Source organism: Anneissia japonica, unplaced genomic scaffold, assembly GCF_011630105.1.
Source record: "Anneissia japonica isolate Jap-2015-1 unplaced genomic scaffold, ASM1163010v1 scaffold199_len4679917_cov187, whole genome shotgun sequence".
In the NCBI taxonomy this organism is placed as follows: Eukaryota; Metazoa; Echinodermata; class Crinoidea; order Comatulida; family Comatulidae; genus Anneissia; species Anneissia japonica.
Window position 1 is genome coordinate 2748374 of NW_022686322.1, and position 14147 is coordinate 2762520.

The 14147-nt window shown below is 34.5% G+C and overlaps 2 protein-coding genes across 5 annotated transcripts in view; one reads left to right on the forward strand and one right to left on the reverse strand.

Annotated features, from left to right (window-relative positions):
• LOC117115801 overlaps positions 1 to 8111 on the reverse strand; it is a 35326-nt gene extending 27215 nt beyond the window's left edge. Inside the window, exons 1-5 of one of the 2 annotated variants that reach the window (XM_033259751.1) lie at positions 7923 to 8111; positions 6067 to 6166; positions 4694 to 4837; positions 2841 to 2948; positions 1156 to 1287 (exon numbers count right to left, since the gene is read on the reverse strand). In XM_033259751.1, the coding sequence (XP_033115642.1) occupies positions 1156 to 1287; positions 2841 to 2948; positions 4694 to 4837; positions 6067 to 6166; positions 7923 to 7930 (492 nt within the window). In that variant the 5' untranslated portion in view covers positions 7931 to 8111. The remainder of the gene's footprint in view (positions 1 to 1155; positions 1288 to 2840; positions 2949 to 4693; positions 4838 to 6066; positions 6167 to 7922) is intronic. The other variant, XM_033259742.1, reaches the window with a different exon arrangement.
• A 512-nt stretch (positions 8112 to 8623) lies between these two features.
• Positions 8624 to 12192, forward strand: LOC117115815 (peptide chain release factor 2-like). Of its 3 annotated transcripts, XM_033259775.1 has the most exons (4): positions 8624 to 8748; positions 9509 to 10017; positions 10298 to 10400; positions 10805 to 10971. In XM_033259775.1, the coding sequence occupies exons 2-4, from the start codon at positions 9526 to 9528 to the stop codon at positions 10828 to 10830; spliced, it is 621 nt and encodes a 206-aa protein (XP_033115666.1). In that variant the 5' UTR covers positions 8624 to 8748; positions 9509 to 9525; the 3' UTR covers positions 10831 to 10971. The 3 variants fall into 3 exon arrangements, with proteins under 3 accessions (XP_033115666.1, XP_033115652.1, XP_033115661.1); XM_033259761.1 differs by lacking the exon at positions 10298 to 10400 and having other exon boundaries at positions 10805 to 12192; XM_033259770.1 differs by lacking the exon at positions 10298 to 10400 and having other exon boundaries at positions 8624 to 8727; positions 10805 to 12192.
• The last annotated feature ends 1955 nt before the right edge of the window (positions 12193 to 14147 follow it).

The following is a 14147-nucleotide window of genomic DNA, read 5'->3' on the forward strand; positions in this document are numbered from 1 at the left end:
CCTGTATATATAATAAAAAATCTAAAAATTATCCATGTCCACATTTCAAGCGCCCTGAGCATCTTACATCTTACATTAGATGGATATGTGCGCTATATAAAACTACACTATTATTATTATTATTATTATGTATGGGGATGGACTAAATGTTGCCAATTTTGGATGAAAAGTGACAGAGAAAAGTTGGAGAAAAACACAGTGCAGTAATACGCTTGAATTGGATGATGTTTGCGTCGAGAAAGTTTACATTTGATTGGTAACCATTAGCAGCAGTCTCTCTCACACTGCACTAATGGTTAGGTTAACGGTTAGCACCTATCACGATCAGAATGCTCTAATGTGAACCAGGCCTAAAGCTATAACAAAAACACATAGTTTACGACAGATAAATCAATTGTACCACTTGGATAAACGTACAGCATTTTTTATGTCAAATTCTTAATTCCCTTTCCCTCTTAATTTCTGTTTGTTGAAATTATAAAAGTAAACAAGGCCCACAAGAATTCAATCAACTGATTACCACTTTTCTTAACACAACTGATGTGATAAGGTGACCAAAGTAAACTAACTTTAGACTGTGATCGAGAGTTGAACATATGTATAAATAATTTAATGACCATTCAATATTTTAAAGATGCACTGTATACCTGTAATATATCATTTAATTACCGGTATACATTTATTTTTCCCTGTTTGAAACACACAGCAATGCAAATAAAAATCAATATTATAAATAGAAGACAAATGTGAATTCTGATAACAATTAGTTAAATATAACTTGTTTATATTTTACCTTGGTTATAAGTAAGTATGTGATCATTACTGATCATATAAAGCTCACATTACAAAAGAATTACATCAATTAAAAATAATATTGAGCTGCTCTAAATAATATTTAAAATCTATATCTATCCCTTTTCAAATTCAAAATGTAGAACAGACTAAGGTCAAATGGGCTTACATAATATTTGTTATATTTTATACTTCAAAATGGTAAATAAATTTGTAAATATACATATTATAACTTCTTGCAATATAGTTTAGACAAGCCTGTATATGGTGTTTTTACACACTATTCATGTTTTATTATAAAAAAAAAAAAACCCCTCTCTAAATGGTCATCAAAATTTGCACTAAAAAAAACAGCACCATTACCTTTGGAATATTGACAGCTGGAATGGACTCAAATAAGGACATCACAGAGTTGCCATGACGATGAACAAAACGTAGATAACAGCTCCAGATATCTTTCATAGTGCAGATGAAGAAGTCTCTATTCAGAGACTCCTGAAATTAACATCATTCAAACATTTTTATTATATGGATGCAACATATTCAGGAATAAAAAGTAAGTGTAATTAAGAAATTCTTCACTGAGTAATAACAAAGCTACAGCAGCAACCATGCAAGTAAAAATTGCATTTGGTAAAACAGATGGCTTTTCCCCATTGAAATAATTATAAAATGATGTTTGAAATTATGAAGTAAAACAAAAATACATAAAAAAAAATCAGTGCTACACTGAGACTAAAACTTGCTGAGGGTAAAATGAAGCGTTCTAACCATTGTGCTGTTTTTTTTTTAGTGTGTATGAGTGTATATTCTGTCACAGTGCCTTGCATAAATTTTACAAGTTGAGTGCAAAGACTGTTTTTGCATTTCATGGTACATTTGTATTGTGACTTAACTTTACTACATTGAACTGCTTAAGAAAACAAATTGGGCAATTTTGTTGTAAGTACCAGTAACATTTTTTACTGGGCACATCTTTGATAGTCTTTGCTTGCATATCTCCACACCTTCCCAATGTTAATCCTGGATATGGCCCTGACCAAGTTTGGTGAAGATCGAAGCACCAAAGTAAAGAGGAGGGTAGAACAATGCTGTGCAAAAACATAGAGAAACAGGATGGAAGAAACAAAACCAGAATAAAAATTGAGATACAGTTAAACCTTTTGAAGATGAGTCTAAACTATGCATCATATTCATACAACATTGGTATCATACGCTCATCATCATATGCAGTTTGTATGATCAACAAGAAGGCAAAATCTGTTCTTCATAGAATTTACAGTAATTTAAAATTTCTTCCATAAAGTAAAATAATAATAGAGGGCGCTCATAATCATTTCTAATGCATCACATAATCAGAAGAGGGTAATGCCATGCATACATTAATTTATACCTGAAATATTTGTCCCACGCAAAATACCCCAAAAAATCATAAAAATCATTTTTGAAAATAACTTGCTCATTTAGAAGTAACATAAAATGAACACAGAAAATAGTGTATTTAAAAAATGTCTACCTATAATTTTACAGTGAAAAATGATACAAACTTACAGTCACTGGAATTGTTTTATTATTTTATTAATATCATTATCCAGTATGAAAATCAGGATACACATTTTTTAAATTCAGTAATTTCTATGCTCAAGTTAATAATCTGTATGCTACTGTTAAATGAGTAAGTTAATTTTTGAATTATTATTTGTTGATTTGTTGTCATTTTCAGGGGACAATACATCTTTAAAAAATACATCTAATTCAAAATGGCAGCCATCTGAGATATATACTGTATATATATATATATATATATATATACAGTAAATATTTCTTTTGTCTATTGGAATACTGTATCTTAAAAAAATTGGGAATGTACTTTGCCCTATATTGCAAGGCATTGTCATACCTCGGTAATTACATGTCATAGACGGTTGGTTTTGGTGTCAAATTGCAGAAAATGTATATATATTTCTATACTAAAAGAATGATTATTAAGAAAATGACCGGATATTGATCCATATCCTCAGGTAATACAGTAGTTATAAATAATGTACCTGTTGAACCTTGGTAATGGAGCCATGGAATAATGAGAAAAGTCTATAGAGGGCACCAAGTCGATTCATCAGAGTCTCGTTTGGTAATTCCAGACTACCAGCTAAAGCCTACAGTAATAAAACGAAATTTATAAATCTTACGTGAATTAAAACATAATGCAGATGATTTCTTTTGATTATGGGGAAAAATTAAAAAAAAATCAAAAATTTGAATCTTTCAATGCATGCTATATATTTCAAATTAAAAATTTGTGATTAATTAGGAACAACTATAACAATGGAAAATTAGTTTTAAAAGTTTCAATTTCTGAGAATTTAATACACTGGAGTTAGTATTCAAGTATGAATCTTTGACTATACTATTATTTATTTAAGACATTTTCCATATTATTTACCTGCACAGTAACAATAGCATTCCAAAAAGCAAAGATAATCATTTGGAGCAAGTCATGATGGTAACTCAATTAGTTTATGAGACTTGGGAAGTGGATTTTATGTACTGTACACTACTTTGTGTAAAATGTCTTGTCAGTAGGAAGCGAACCTAGCCCTAGAACAAGGCAATGAACATAACAACCAAAAATATACAAAAATTGGTATTGGACTAAGCGAACAAGCCACAATTCTGAACTTTGTTTGTACAGAAACAAAAATATAATGCATTTTATTACTGTAGCTTAAATAAAATGCTTATTAAACTATTTCATATGGTAATTTTATTATATGAGTCTATGTATTTAAATTCATATTTTATTTTATTTTATTGGATGGTGGTTGGAGAGTTTTTTTATTTATTTAAAAAAAAAATAATATTGCTATTAGCCAGGGGTGGGCATAAAAATCGGTAGAGGGCCAAAGTAAATTTTTGATTTAACACAGAGGGCCGCACCCAAACTTTGATGTTTACAGCGTGCTTCCAAAACCCTTCATGCATTGCTTTTATACCACTTTATCCTCAGTTTTAACATTACTTTTTACAGATGAATGATGTCTGACCGTAAAAAACAAGGTGTTTTCTAGTCAAAAATGTGTGGTGAGCCACAAATATAGGCTTTTGAATTCAGTTTCGCTGGCCGCAAAAAATCACTGTCAGGTCCACCTGTGCAATCTGGTCCACCTCTTGACAACTCTAGTGTTTTTGTTTTCTGAATTTGTAATTTTACATTAAGTTACAAAATAAATGAAATGAAGGTGACCTTAGGAACAAATACGAATCATCAACTCTCTCTTTAGTTTCAATATACAATCCATAATTTATGTTTTTACTACATGCTATAGTTCAGATCACTAAACTGCAAGGTCAGTTGATACATAATACATCACATGACTGCAATCATATGACCATATAATATATTTTTCTCAAACATTTATTATTATGACCATCACTGGATGAATTCATGCTGGCAGGCAACATACTTCAGAATAATATTTAGTAATAAACACAATGGACTCAATCCAATTCACTAATTGGCTAGGATGATGACCAACTGTGTAGGAAGTAGGCTGCATGCTGTGGGGATGTCAGCATTTCCCAAAAAATGGGCTACACTGCACTCCTCAGCCCCAACCATGGTAAATCTGAGGTGAAAAAAATTAGGTTATGTCAACTCAAATGCCTGAAAAAAGCACTCTCATGCCAGCTTTCTCTGGTGTTGAAAAACAATTCTAATTTTTTTCTGACAGACTTTTACCGCGAATAACCAATGGCTTGGCAAGGTGTCTCCAACGGCTGAGCCTGAGCCAAACTGGGCCATCAGCTGGCACTCTCACGTGCCAGTAGGTCTACTCACAGCATCTGCAAACACTTTGTAACCACAAAGCAAACTAGGTGTGTTATATTGAATATTACTTACAATGACATAAACCCCCTCATAGCTGATAGCAAATTTTGTCTGTTTCATCCTAACAAGCGTTGGCGATGATGTGGAGATGTTGGTAATGAAGCCAATGGCCCCAACCAACTGGCCGCAAAGCATACATTGCAGGTCAATAGAAACCTGAAATTGTACCAAAAAAATAGATTATTTTCTTTAAATCAATGAAATGGGGTTGAATAGCTTAGTGGCTAAGATACTTGTCTTCCAATCCCAGGGCCCTGGGTTTAATTCTTGTCACGGTAACATATTTTTTTCTCATATGACCAGAACAACTCCACGTCCTATGCCTTCTGTTTTTTTTTTAGAATCCGAAATTATATGGCGCCTTTCACATTCCGGAAAATATACAAAGATGCTGGCATCAGTATTTCCCTGGTCACTGGATACTTCCAGTAGTTGGCAAAAACCAGCACATTTTGTGCAACTTTCTCTGTTCCCTGGGGAGTATCCCTTGTCATGCTGCCTTACACGCACAACCACATACATTCAATGCCACATCATCCTACCAGGTACCCATTTATACTCCTGGGTGGAGAGAGGCCAACGTAAGTAAAGTGCCTTGCCCAAGGACACAAGCAATGCAACGGGTGTCAGTCTTGGACCCCCGATCTCACGATCAGAAGTTTAACACCTTACAAGCTGCGCCACATGCTCCTACCTAAATTCACAATGGGAGTTTATTAGGGCATCTTGTGTTTATGTTTGTCTTGTGAAGGGATATGACTTAGAAAAGTGTTAATTTGCTTCTTGGCATATGCTTGGCCTTCAGCCACAACCAATTAAAATACAAAAAAAATAATACAGAGATGAATATGAAAGAGATACAGAGTTCATAATCCACAGATTTTAACACAAAATAGAAATTATTTTATGTTAGTCATCTTCCATTATGTAAATTATCGTTTAGCCATATAAATAATATATTCTGATTGGTTAAATTAAGTTCTTGTATCATTAAGATAGTGTACTTATTATTACATAGGCTAAAGGACTGCAAATGAGGAATATAATCACTCTCTTCATAGAAGCAGCCATAGATGGACCATAATGGATTGTGCAGATGAAAAAAAAAAAACAGTTTCTCATCTACAGTTTTTTTTTAAAAATACTGAAATCAGGTCACAGTTAAGAAATATGAAAAAGTACTGGCACTATAGCATTTAATGGTATACCAGAGTGAAAAGACAGTTACAGCCAAAAAATAAAATTTTATTTTTGTTTGAAATTATCATGAGCTGCAGGCAATGCCAAACAGGCTATAAAAAAACCCTTGCCTATTCTTAAAGTGTAGGCCAGTGGTATAGGGAGTATTGTATTTACTAGGATGGGAATTAATTGGGAATACTTACAGTGTTAGGATGAAAATAAACAATAGCATCCTTTGGATCATCCTCCTCCTTCTTGTTGATGCATGTGTCATACACAAAAAAAGTGTGTTCTCGGCTGATCCTGTTACGAAAATAAATTGAAACCATAATTATTTATAGAAATATGTAAATGCTTGGACAATATTTATATGTATATTTCGTGCTCCTCAGTATTCTATTTTATGGTTTTCCTGTCAGGTCATGTATACTTGATACCACCTCATGGATTCGTGTGGGAGTTTCCCATTACATGGGGAAGGGGGTTCCGGGGGACGTAACCCCCTGGAAGCTTTAGCTATTTATGATCATAAGGGTAAATCTCATGATTCTTATGCTTATAGTCTTTACTAACATTACATTACATTACATTGTAATCATGATAAAGTGTCAAGGTCAGCGTGACTTTGAGGTGCCTGTATCGACATTTCTCGCACCACTCACGAAGAGGCTATGCTGTCGCAGAGCAAAATATTAAAAGATAACCTCAATATTGAGGTTTTTTCATAGTATTTTATTACAAAAAAGACAATACAAATTAATAAATTAGTACGCCACGCAATTTTTTGTAAACCGGGAGAGCATGTGAAAAAATAGCCTTTTCACAAATCAGTAGACATCTTGAAGTAATGACAAACATTGCGTAACCAACAGAAATAAGATAAGCTTTTGGGCTGATTTTCTGACATCATGTTATTTAAAAAATCATAACTCTATAACGGGGCATCGTATCCACAACATTTTTCCAGCAAAATGATCTTAAAAGACTAGTCTATACCACTATATGATTGAAAAAAAATTGAAACATGTTTTTGACCTCTGAAATCATGATGGAAAAAGAAAAGCCTATCTAAGTAGTGTATTAAAATAGGTCTATGCATTACAGTGCAGTAGTACTAGTAATACTTAGGACTAGCATTGTTTTAGTTACCATATGAGAGTTTCCTGTGTTAAAAACATGATTTACTATACTATACTTCTTTATAAAGCATAACTTGTACTTTATAACAAGAGAAATATCTGTATATTATCGATACCTGGAAAAGTAACAACACGAAAGTACTATGCTACTGCACTGTAATGCATAGGCCTATTTTAATACAATTTTTTTGGATACGATGGCCTGTTATGAAGTTATGATTTTTAAATAACATGACGTCAGAAAATCAGCCCAAAAGCTTATCTTATTTGGTTACGCACCGCTGATTCGCAATGTTTGTCATCACTTCAAGATGTCTACCGATTCGTGAAAAGGCCTATTGCGCGGAGGATATCTAAAATAATCAGCTCAAATTTGTGCGGAAAATCGCTAGGAAAATAGTTGCGCAGAGTCGTAATTGCTACATAATTGCATTGGTTATTAAGATTTGGTCAATATCAAAGCTAATTGTTGGCAAAATCTGCGGAAATCGGTCCTTATTTTGCGAAATACATGGACAGATTTCTATGTCAAATTTTTGCACGGAGGATATAGTCCCCACACAGGCCTTATTCTACAGTCTGGGCCATGTAGTAGGCCTATCTATGCCTGTGATGGGATATTTGTTTTTTTAGAATCCTGAACACTTCATTAATTAGGGTAGCCTTGCTTGGGTAGGCCCTAATCTTATAGATACGAATACTTATTACAATTTAGCCAGGCCAGGTCCTACACTGCCCCACAACCATAGATCTAGCCTAGCCTAGTAAAATTTGGGCCTAGCTACAGTAGGACTCTGAGGCCTACCTAGGCATTAGCATAGATAGGCCTAGGTCTACCCTAGCCAAGCAAGCTGGCAAAGAAGGGCTTGCCTAGCTGGCTTCGTCAGAAAATATTTAAACAGTAAATGCAAGAAACATACCCTGTCATTTATACGTATCACTGTGTCTGCAAATACCTCATTATTATACCGTATTCAATAATAATTAACGAAGAACTGACTTTATAGATGAAATACCCGTATCCAAAATCACACCTCCTACAAAACAATACGTCGCACCGATTACATACCACCTGACTTTCATGCTGCAAGTCATGTGATTCACCATGAAGTAAACAACACATGTTAAACCAATCAGTGTCAGGGTTGCCATTTGGCCTTTTTGACGGCCAGATTCCTCAAATCTGGCCGTATAAAAATTTGCCTGGCCGTAGCATTTGAAAAGTCACGGCCAAACTATATTTGGCCGAATTTGGCCGAATTTTGGAAAAGATTACATTTTTTTCAATATAGGCCTAATATAACGTAGACTTGTTTTGGATATTTTGTTTTTGTTAGCTTAAATTCTATATTTGATTCTAATCTTGTACTTGTTTTTACCTGCACTAAACACTTAATATATGTTTCCCGATTCAGTCGATTTGACGTAAGAGAGTTTATTTAAAAGGTAACAGTTACATTTAATAATTTAAATTGTTCGGATGAAATATAAATGTACCCACTGTTGTCTTCTAATCGGATTAAAATCTGGCCGAATTTTGGCCGATATCGAAAAAAAGTTTGGCCGTGAGATGGCGTGTGTTTGGCCGTGAAGCCTGTCGACTATCTGGCAACCCTGATCAGTGTGGCACTTGGCCAGGCAGGTCACATATAGAGGGGCGGCTTTAGGATATTGGCCTAGGCCTAGCTTTAGTTTCGTGGAATGAAATAAGGAATGCTACTAAAAGTAACGAATTTTCATTTTAATGTATGTATGGTGATATACAGTACTATATTATTATAGTTCCTTTTTTTCATTTCTTTTCTAGGCCTACCCTAGGCCCTACTAACTAGGCTAAGCTGGGAAACAGGCAGGCGCGTGTCAGAGCACCCATCATGTGTGACACTGGTGTGTGTAGTGCAGGGTGGCTAGGCCTTGATTACTGGCCCCTATGCACTAGCATACTGGAGAGGTCACGGCCTGTCACGGGTGTATGCTGGGGGCGGATGCGGACGCAAATTAATCAAATTAAAGTGGGTTAAAATAGTAAAAATGGAAAAATAGTAAATATTAGGAAACTCACCGTAACGCAGCCACTCAATTACTGAAGTGGCGTTGAGGGCTTGTTGTGGGTCGTTTCCAACACTTTAGTAGCCGCCCTCATCTTATATTGTTTCTTAACTGTGAGCAGTGGTAGCTCCAGAAATTTACCGACAAGGGGTCCGAACCAAGGGGCCGAAAAAACTGCCCTCTGTCTCTGTCCCGAAATTACAATCCCATATACAGTATAGGGTTCACAGGGAGAATTTTTATGGGTTAGAATGGCACAAATTGTGCTTATACTGTACAATATTAGGGATTGGCAATAAAAATAACTATTCGGATAGGCATTATTTTTGATCCAACGACCTCGTCATGGTGTCGGAGCACAAAGGGTCCGGGGGGGCAGTTGTAAGAGAGAATATAGACTGTTATTGCATTACAGTACTTTCGCTTACACAATGTTTTTCTTTTTTGACAAACCCAGGTAACAAGAAGTCCACAATGATGATCATACAGTACAAACAAAAATGTGCATTTTTGTGCAGTGTGGTGAAGAAGAGCACAATCTTTGCGAAAAATAATCCAAACATTTATGTTCAGTCTCAAATGGTGCCATCTTTCAAAAGAATATTGGTTAATAATTTATGTTTAAGAAAGCAAGATAATGGCAGTGTTACATGCTTTACAAGAACTATGACAAGCAACAAGACATCAATTTCAGTGGTAAGTTTACACGGAGGACTCCCTCAAAAGACATTGCAGATTCTCTGTTGGTTACCAACACTTTTAAACATGGTTCCTTATGGATTTGTTGCTTTTAAATCGACCAACTCGCAACTAATTAAACAAAGAAGAAAAATGAAATATCCTGAATTGAATGAAGATGATTTGGAGGAACAGTTTGTCAGAGGAAGTGGACCAGGAGGACAGTCGACAAACAAGACGAGTAATTGCGTTGTTTTGAAGCATAAACCGACAGGGATTATAATTAAGGTATGCAAACTAAAGCCCTGTTCACATTGGGCTCTTTTTTTTTTTTTTGGTCATGTACCTGGTCTCTTTGATACAAAAAACATTCAGTGTGAACAGCCTAGGTAACATCATTCTCCTTGGCCAAATTCGGAGACCACAAGTTGAAGGAAGCCACTTTCGGGCGATATGTTATTAAACACACATCTAGTGATTTTATGCTTGTAGTGATACCCTTCACCAGCAGACTTCTGGGAGACAGATAATACAGTAGTAAACACATCAAGAATTGTTTAGTTTCCAGAAGATCTTTACTTGTTTGCGGGAGCATGGGAAGCCGTTACAATTTCCAGGAGGCTCGCTATTAGCAGGAGACTTGCGACCCCTGTACATTACACAAGTCACTTGTAAGTTTAACTGAGTGAATATTGATCGGGAACAATGAACAGGCTGTTTTCCCCAAGCAATGAAGTCCAATGGAAACAGTGCAATATCTTCCTAAACACATGCTACTACCAATGCATTTCTAAACTTCTCACAGAATGTATTTTCAATTAAATTGACCTCTCCAGAGTGTCAACCAAATTCAACAGCTGACCAATCAGAATAGTGTTAAAAAAGGTCAATTGATCATATATGCACAAAACCTAATAGTATCCATCGTTTATTCACAGATTTGGTAAAACCTACTCCATATTTAAATCGAAGTGCAGACAGTGGTACGATTTGACCAAGGTGTGAAGTTAACCTTGTACAGCTATAAACTAATGACAATCTTGCTTCATTTCATTTACTTTGCTTTATTTTGTAGTGCCACCAGACTCGATCGCAACATGAGAACCAGATAATCGCAAGACGTTTACTACAGGAAAAACTTGATCAGCATCTGCACGGCGAGAACAGTCAAATAAATCAACAAAATATGTTAAACAAGAAGAAACAGAGTGAAAAGAAAAGGAAAACTAGGATTAAACTAGAAAAACTAAAAGAACTGAGAGAGAAACTTAATTCCGAAAATGAAAAATGAAATAATAGTGTTTAAATTGTTCTATTTTGATATTAAATGTACACTTCATGATTTTGTTTCTATATCTTCGTATATCATCAAATTATAAAAGCAGTGGCATAAATATGAGCTCTCACTAGCTAAAGCCATTGAGCTCTGACCCTGGGCATTTTGTTGCCTGGGCCCATTGCCTGGGGTCTAGGGGCCGTCTAGGGTCTCAGTGGATCGAGGAGTCCCCCGGAAGCTACAACCTTTTAACGGATTAGAGGACTAATTTAATCGATTATAGAGTGCTTAATTTTATCAGGTCATGAAAAATAAAGTATGGAAACATGAAAAGTAAAAGCTATCCTTCCTTTTATTGAAAAGTAGAGCTGAAAAGATTCATAGCATAAAAAAAAAAATGACTATGGCACCTCTATATGGCTGGAAATGACACTCTTGGACTTACAATTTGAGTAGAATTTTCTTTTTTCTCAGTTTCTGTTAAATTTTTGAAAAATTTAGGGGGGCCCCTTAATCTGCTACTGTCTTAATATATTTATTCAGTATTTATTTGACAATCGAATCTCTATCACATCTAACTTTCATGTATATTGATGGTGTACAGGGTCCAAGTCTTTGAGAATTATTAATTAATGACACAAAGCATATACTATTTGATACATTGTAAACATAAATTCTAGAGTAGTAGAAGTCATGGAAATATTAATGAAAAAGAATTAAAAGCAATTAATTACGAGCTTTCATTGATTCAACGATCAGGTTTATTTCAAGTCTCGTTGAAAAAACACATAATACTGGATGAATGTATATACGTTTAATAATTTTTATTTATTTATTTTATTTTTCATCTAGCACCCTGGGGCCTGGGACATGGAGCACTTGCCCCGGAAGCCCCATCCTCTCGACGGCACTGTCCAGACCTAATGGGACCCAATGGCTTAAAAAATAGTTAGAATAAATAGTATGGTTCCATATTGTTCAACATTTGCGGTACAGTATCTTGAAAAAATAATAAGACTTTTAACTACATAACCAATTGATAATCTGCAAACCTTATCAAGTTATTACTGTTAGGCCTAGTAAGTTACTGCTTACCTGAATGCCTAATGCACTTTAGACAAATACAGTATTGATAATTTTCCTGAGCCAGTCACTTTTAATGTGTACATTGATAGAATATGTTTGCTTCCCCATTTGTCCACTGACGCCTGTTCAAAATATTGTTATCATAAAATGAACCCATGTGTACACTATTTGCAAGATAGTCCTGATACATGGCATTAGTGAAGATGTTATCATTCAGACTCAGTTATTCATCTCACAATTAAAATTTTTATGTGAAGATCATCCCTGTAGACTTCCAGTATGATCCATATGCAAACGATTGTAGTCTGACAATATCTACTGCAAGTGATGCAACAAAAAAGCTTCTTCGGGTCTTACTACCACAGGATCCATCATAATTCCTTTTCTGAATTTGTAATATTTTAAGGATTTATTTTAAAGGTTCTTTTAGACGTTTTATTTAAGGAACCCCTCAAGAGCCCATGATCCTGCAAAAAATGTGTTGCTGTCCAGGGCAGCTCATGTTTATGGCACGGCAACTCCCAATGGTTTATAAATATTAATACACAAGTGTTAGTGAGCGCTATCAGCATGTTGAGCGCATTTCTATAATTAACTAATCACACATACGCATTCCTAATTTCCTATCGGCCTGTCCTATAGATCTGGAATTTTCTTGTATGAATTCGAGGGTGAGCGTGTATGTTATTTATCTGGATCCTGCTAACCGTTAGCTGGTGTGTGTGAACACAGCTAAGATTTCTAGATAATCAACATGTCTGCTCACACTTCGTAGTAGTCCTTGTTTCAGACATATCTTCCTCATCAGCAAGTAACTTACGTCATCACAACAACAAAAATTCCATGCGTGTTTAATCCAGTGTCTGTGATAAGAATGTGAAATTAATCCTTCGGCATTAAAGATGTATTGTCCCTTGAAAATGACCAAAAAAATCCCTGATTTTTAATAAAACTTTATAATTATAATAAAAATAATACACTTCTTTCTATCATATTTCGCTGTAAAATGATGGGTAAACATTTTTTAAATACTACTACTTTGTATCTTCAATTTGATGATTTTTATGTTACTTCAAAATGGGCAAGTTAATTTTTAAATATGGTTTTTATAATTTTTTTTGGTATTTTGCATGGGACAATACATCTTTAATGTGCAATTAAATGTATTCCTTGTTTAGCGAACCTACACCTGCTGATAATGGTGATTTTTGATTACAAAAATTTGATTTTTGGCTAGTTAGCGCACCCACTACCACAAAAAATTAAAATTTAATAAAAAATAATTTTTTTACTATCCCACTGCTGCTTTGAAATTACCCAAAATAATCTTCCTCAACCATATAAGTTTAAAGCATTTATGTATCCCACTCTCATTTGACTGACATCATACTATTGATTTTGATTTTTAAAAGACAAAACAGAATCCACACAAAACTCATCTTTTATCTAAGATAACTTTATTCTCTTATCTTCCTGATTAAAAATTTAATATATATATATATATATATATACAATATATATACTGTATAAAATAACACTGTATATGAATTTAGTTAAAATTTCTTTATAAAAATTAATTTGTACAGTACATGAATTTAAAGTCATTACTGTATATCATTCATCTTACTATTTATCTGATAATAATCAAAGACATATTAATTGCTTCAAATTTGTATGTTATTCATTTTATTTCATTTGCATCAATACATTACAGTGCATGGTCATCGACACTGTACAATTTCTAACAATGCAAAGTCCTGGTAAGCTTAGCTTGTATTGGGTACTGTGCTATCTTAAATACAACTCAATTCATTCTACACAACACTACATTAGGCTTATTTATTGAGGCTTGCCTCTAAAGTTTAGTTTTGGCTTTCCTGTTTACTTGTTTAGGCTGTTTATTCTAATCTCACCCAGCCTATTGTTTTCAATCATGCTTGCATGAAATTCTCACTTTATACCATCTAGCTTTTTCTACCCTCTCTCACTCGCCACTGAGGAAGGACTAGTGTTGTCCGAAAGCTCTGGTTCTATTTCTGGCTGTNNNGGGGTATCT

What these genes read in the sequence shown, in the direction of transcription:
- LOC117115815 (XM_033259761.1), top strand. Translation starts at nt 9,526, where the DNA reads ATGATGATCATACAGTACAAACAAAAATGTGCATTTTTGTGCAGTGTG. An exon ending in CGACAGGGATTATAATTAAG is followed by an intron (nt 10,018 to 10,804) that starts GTATGCAAACTA and finishes TTTATTTTGTAG; the next exon opens with TGCCACCAGACTCGATCGCA.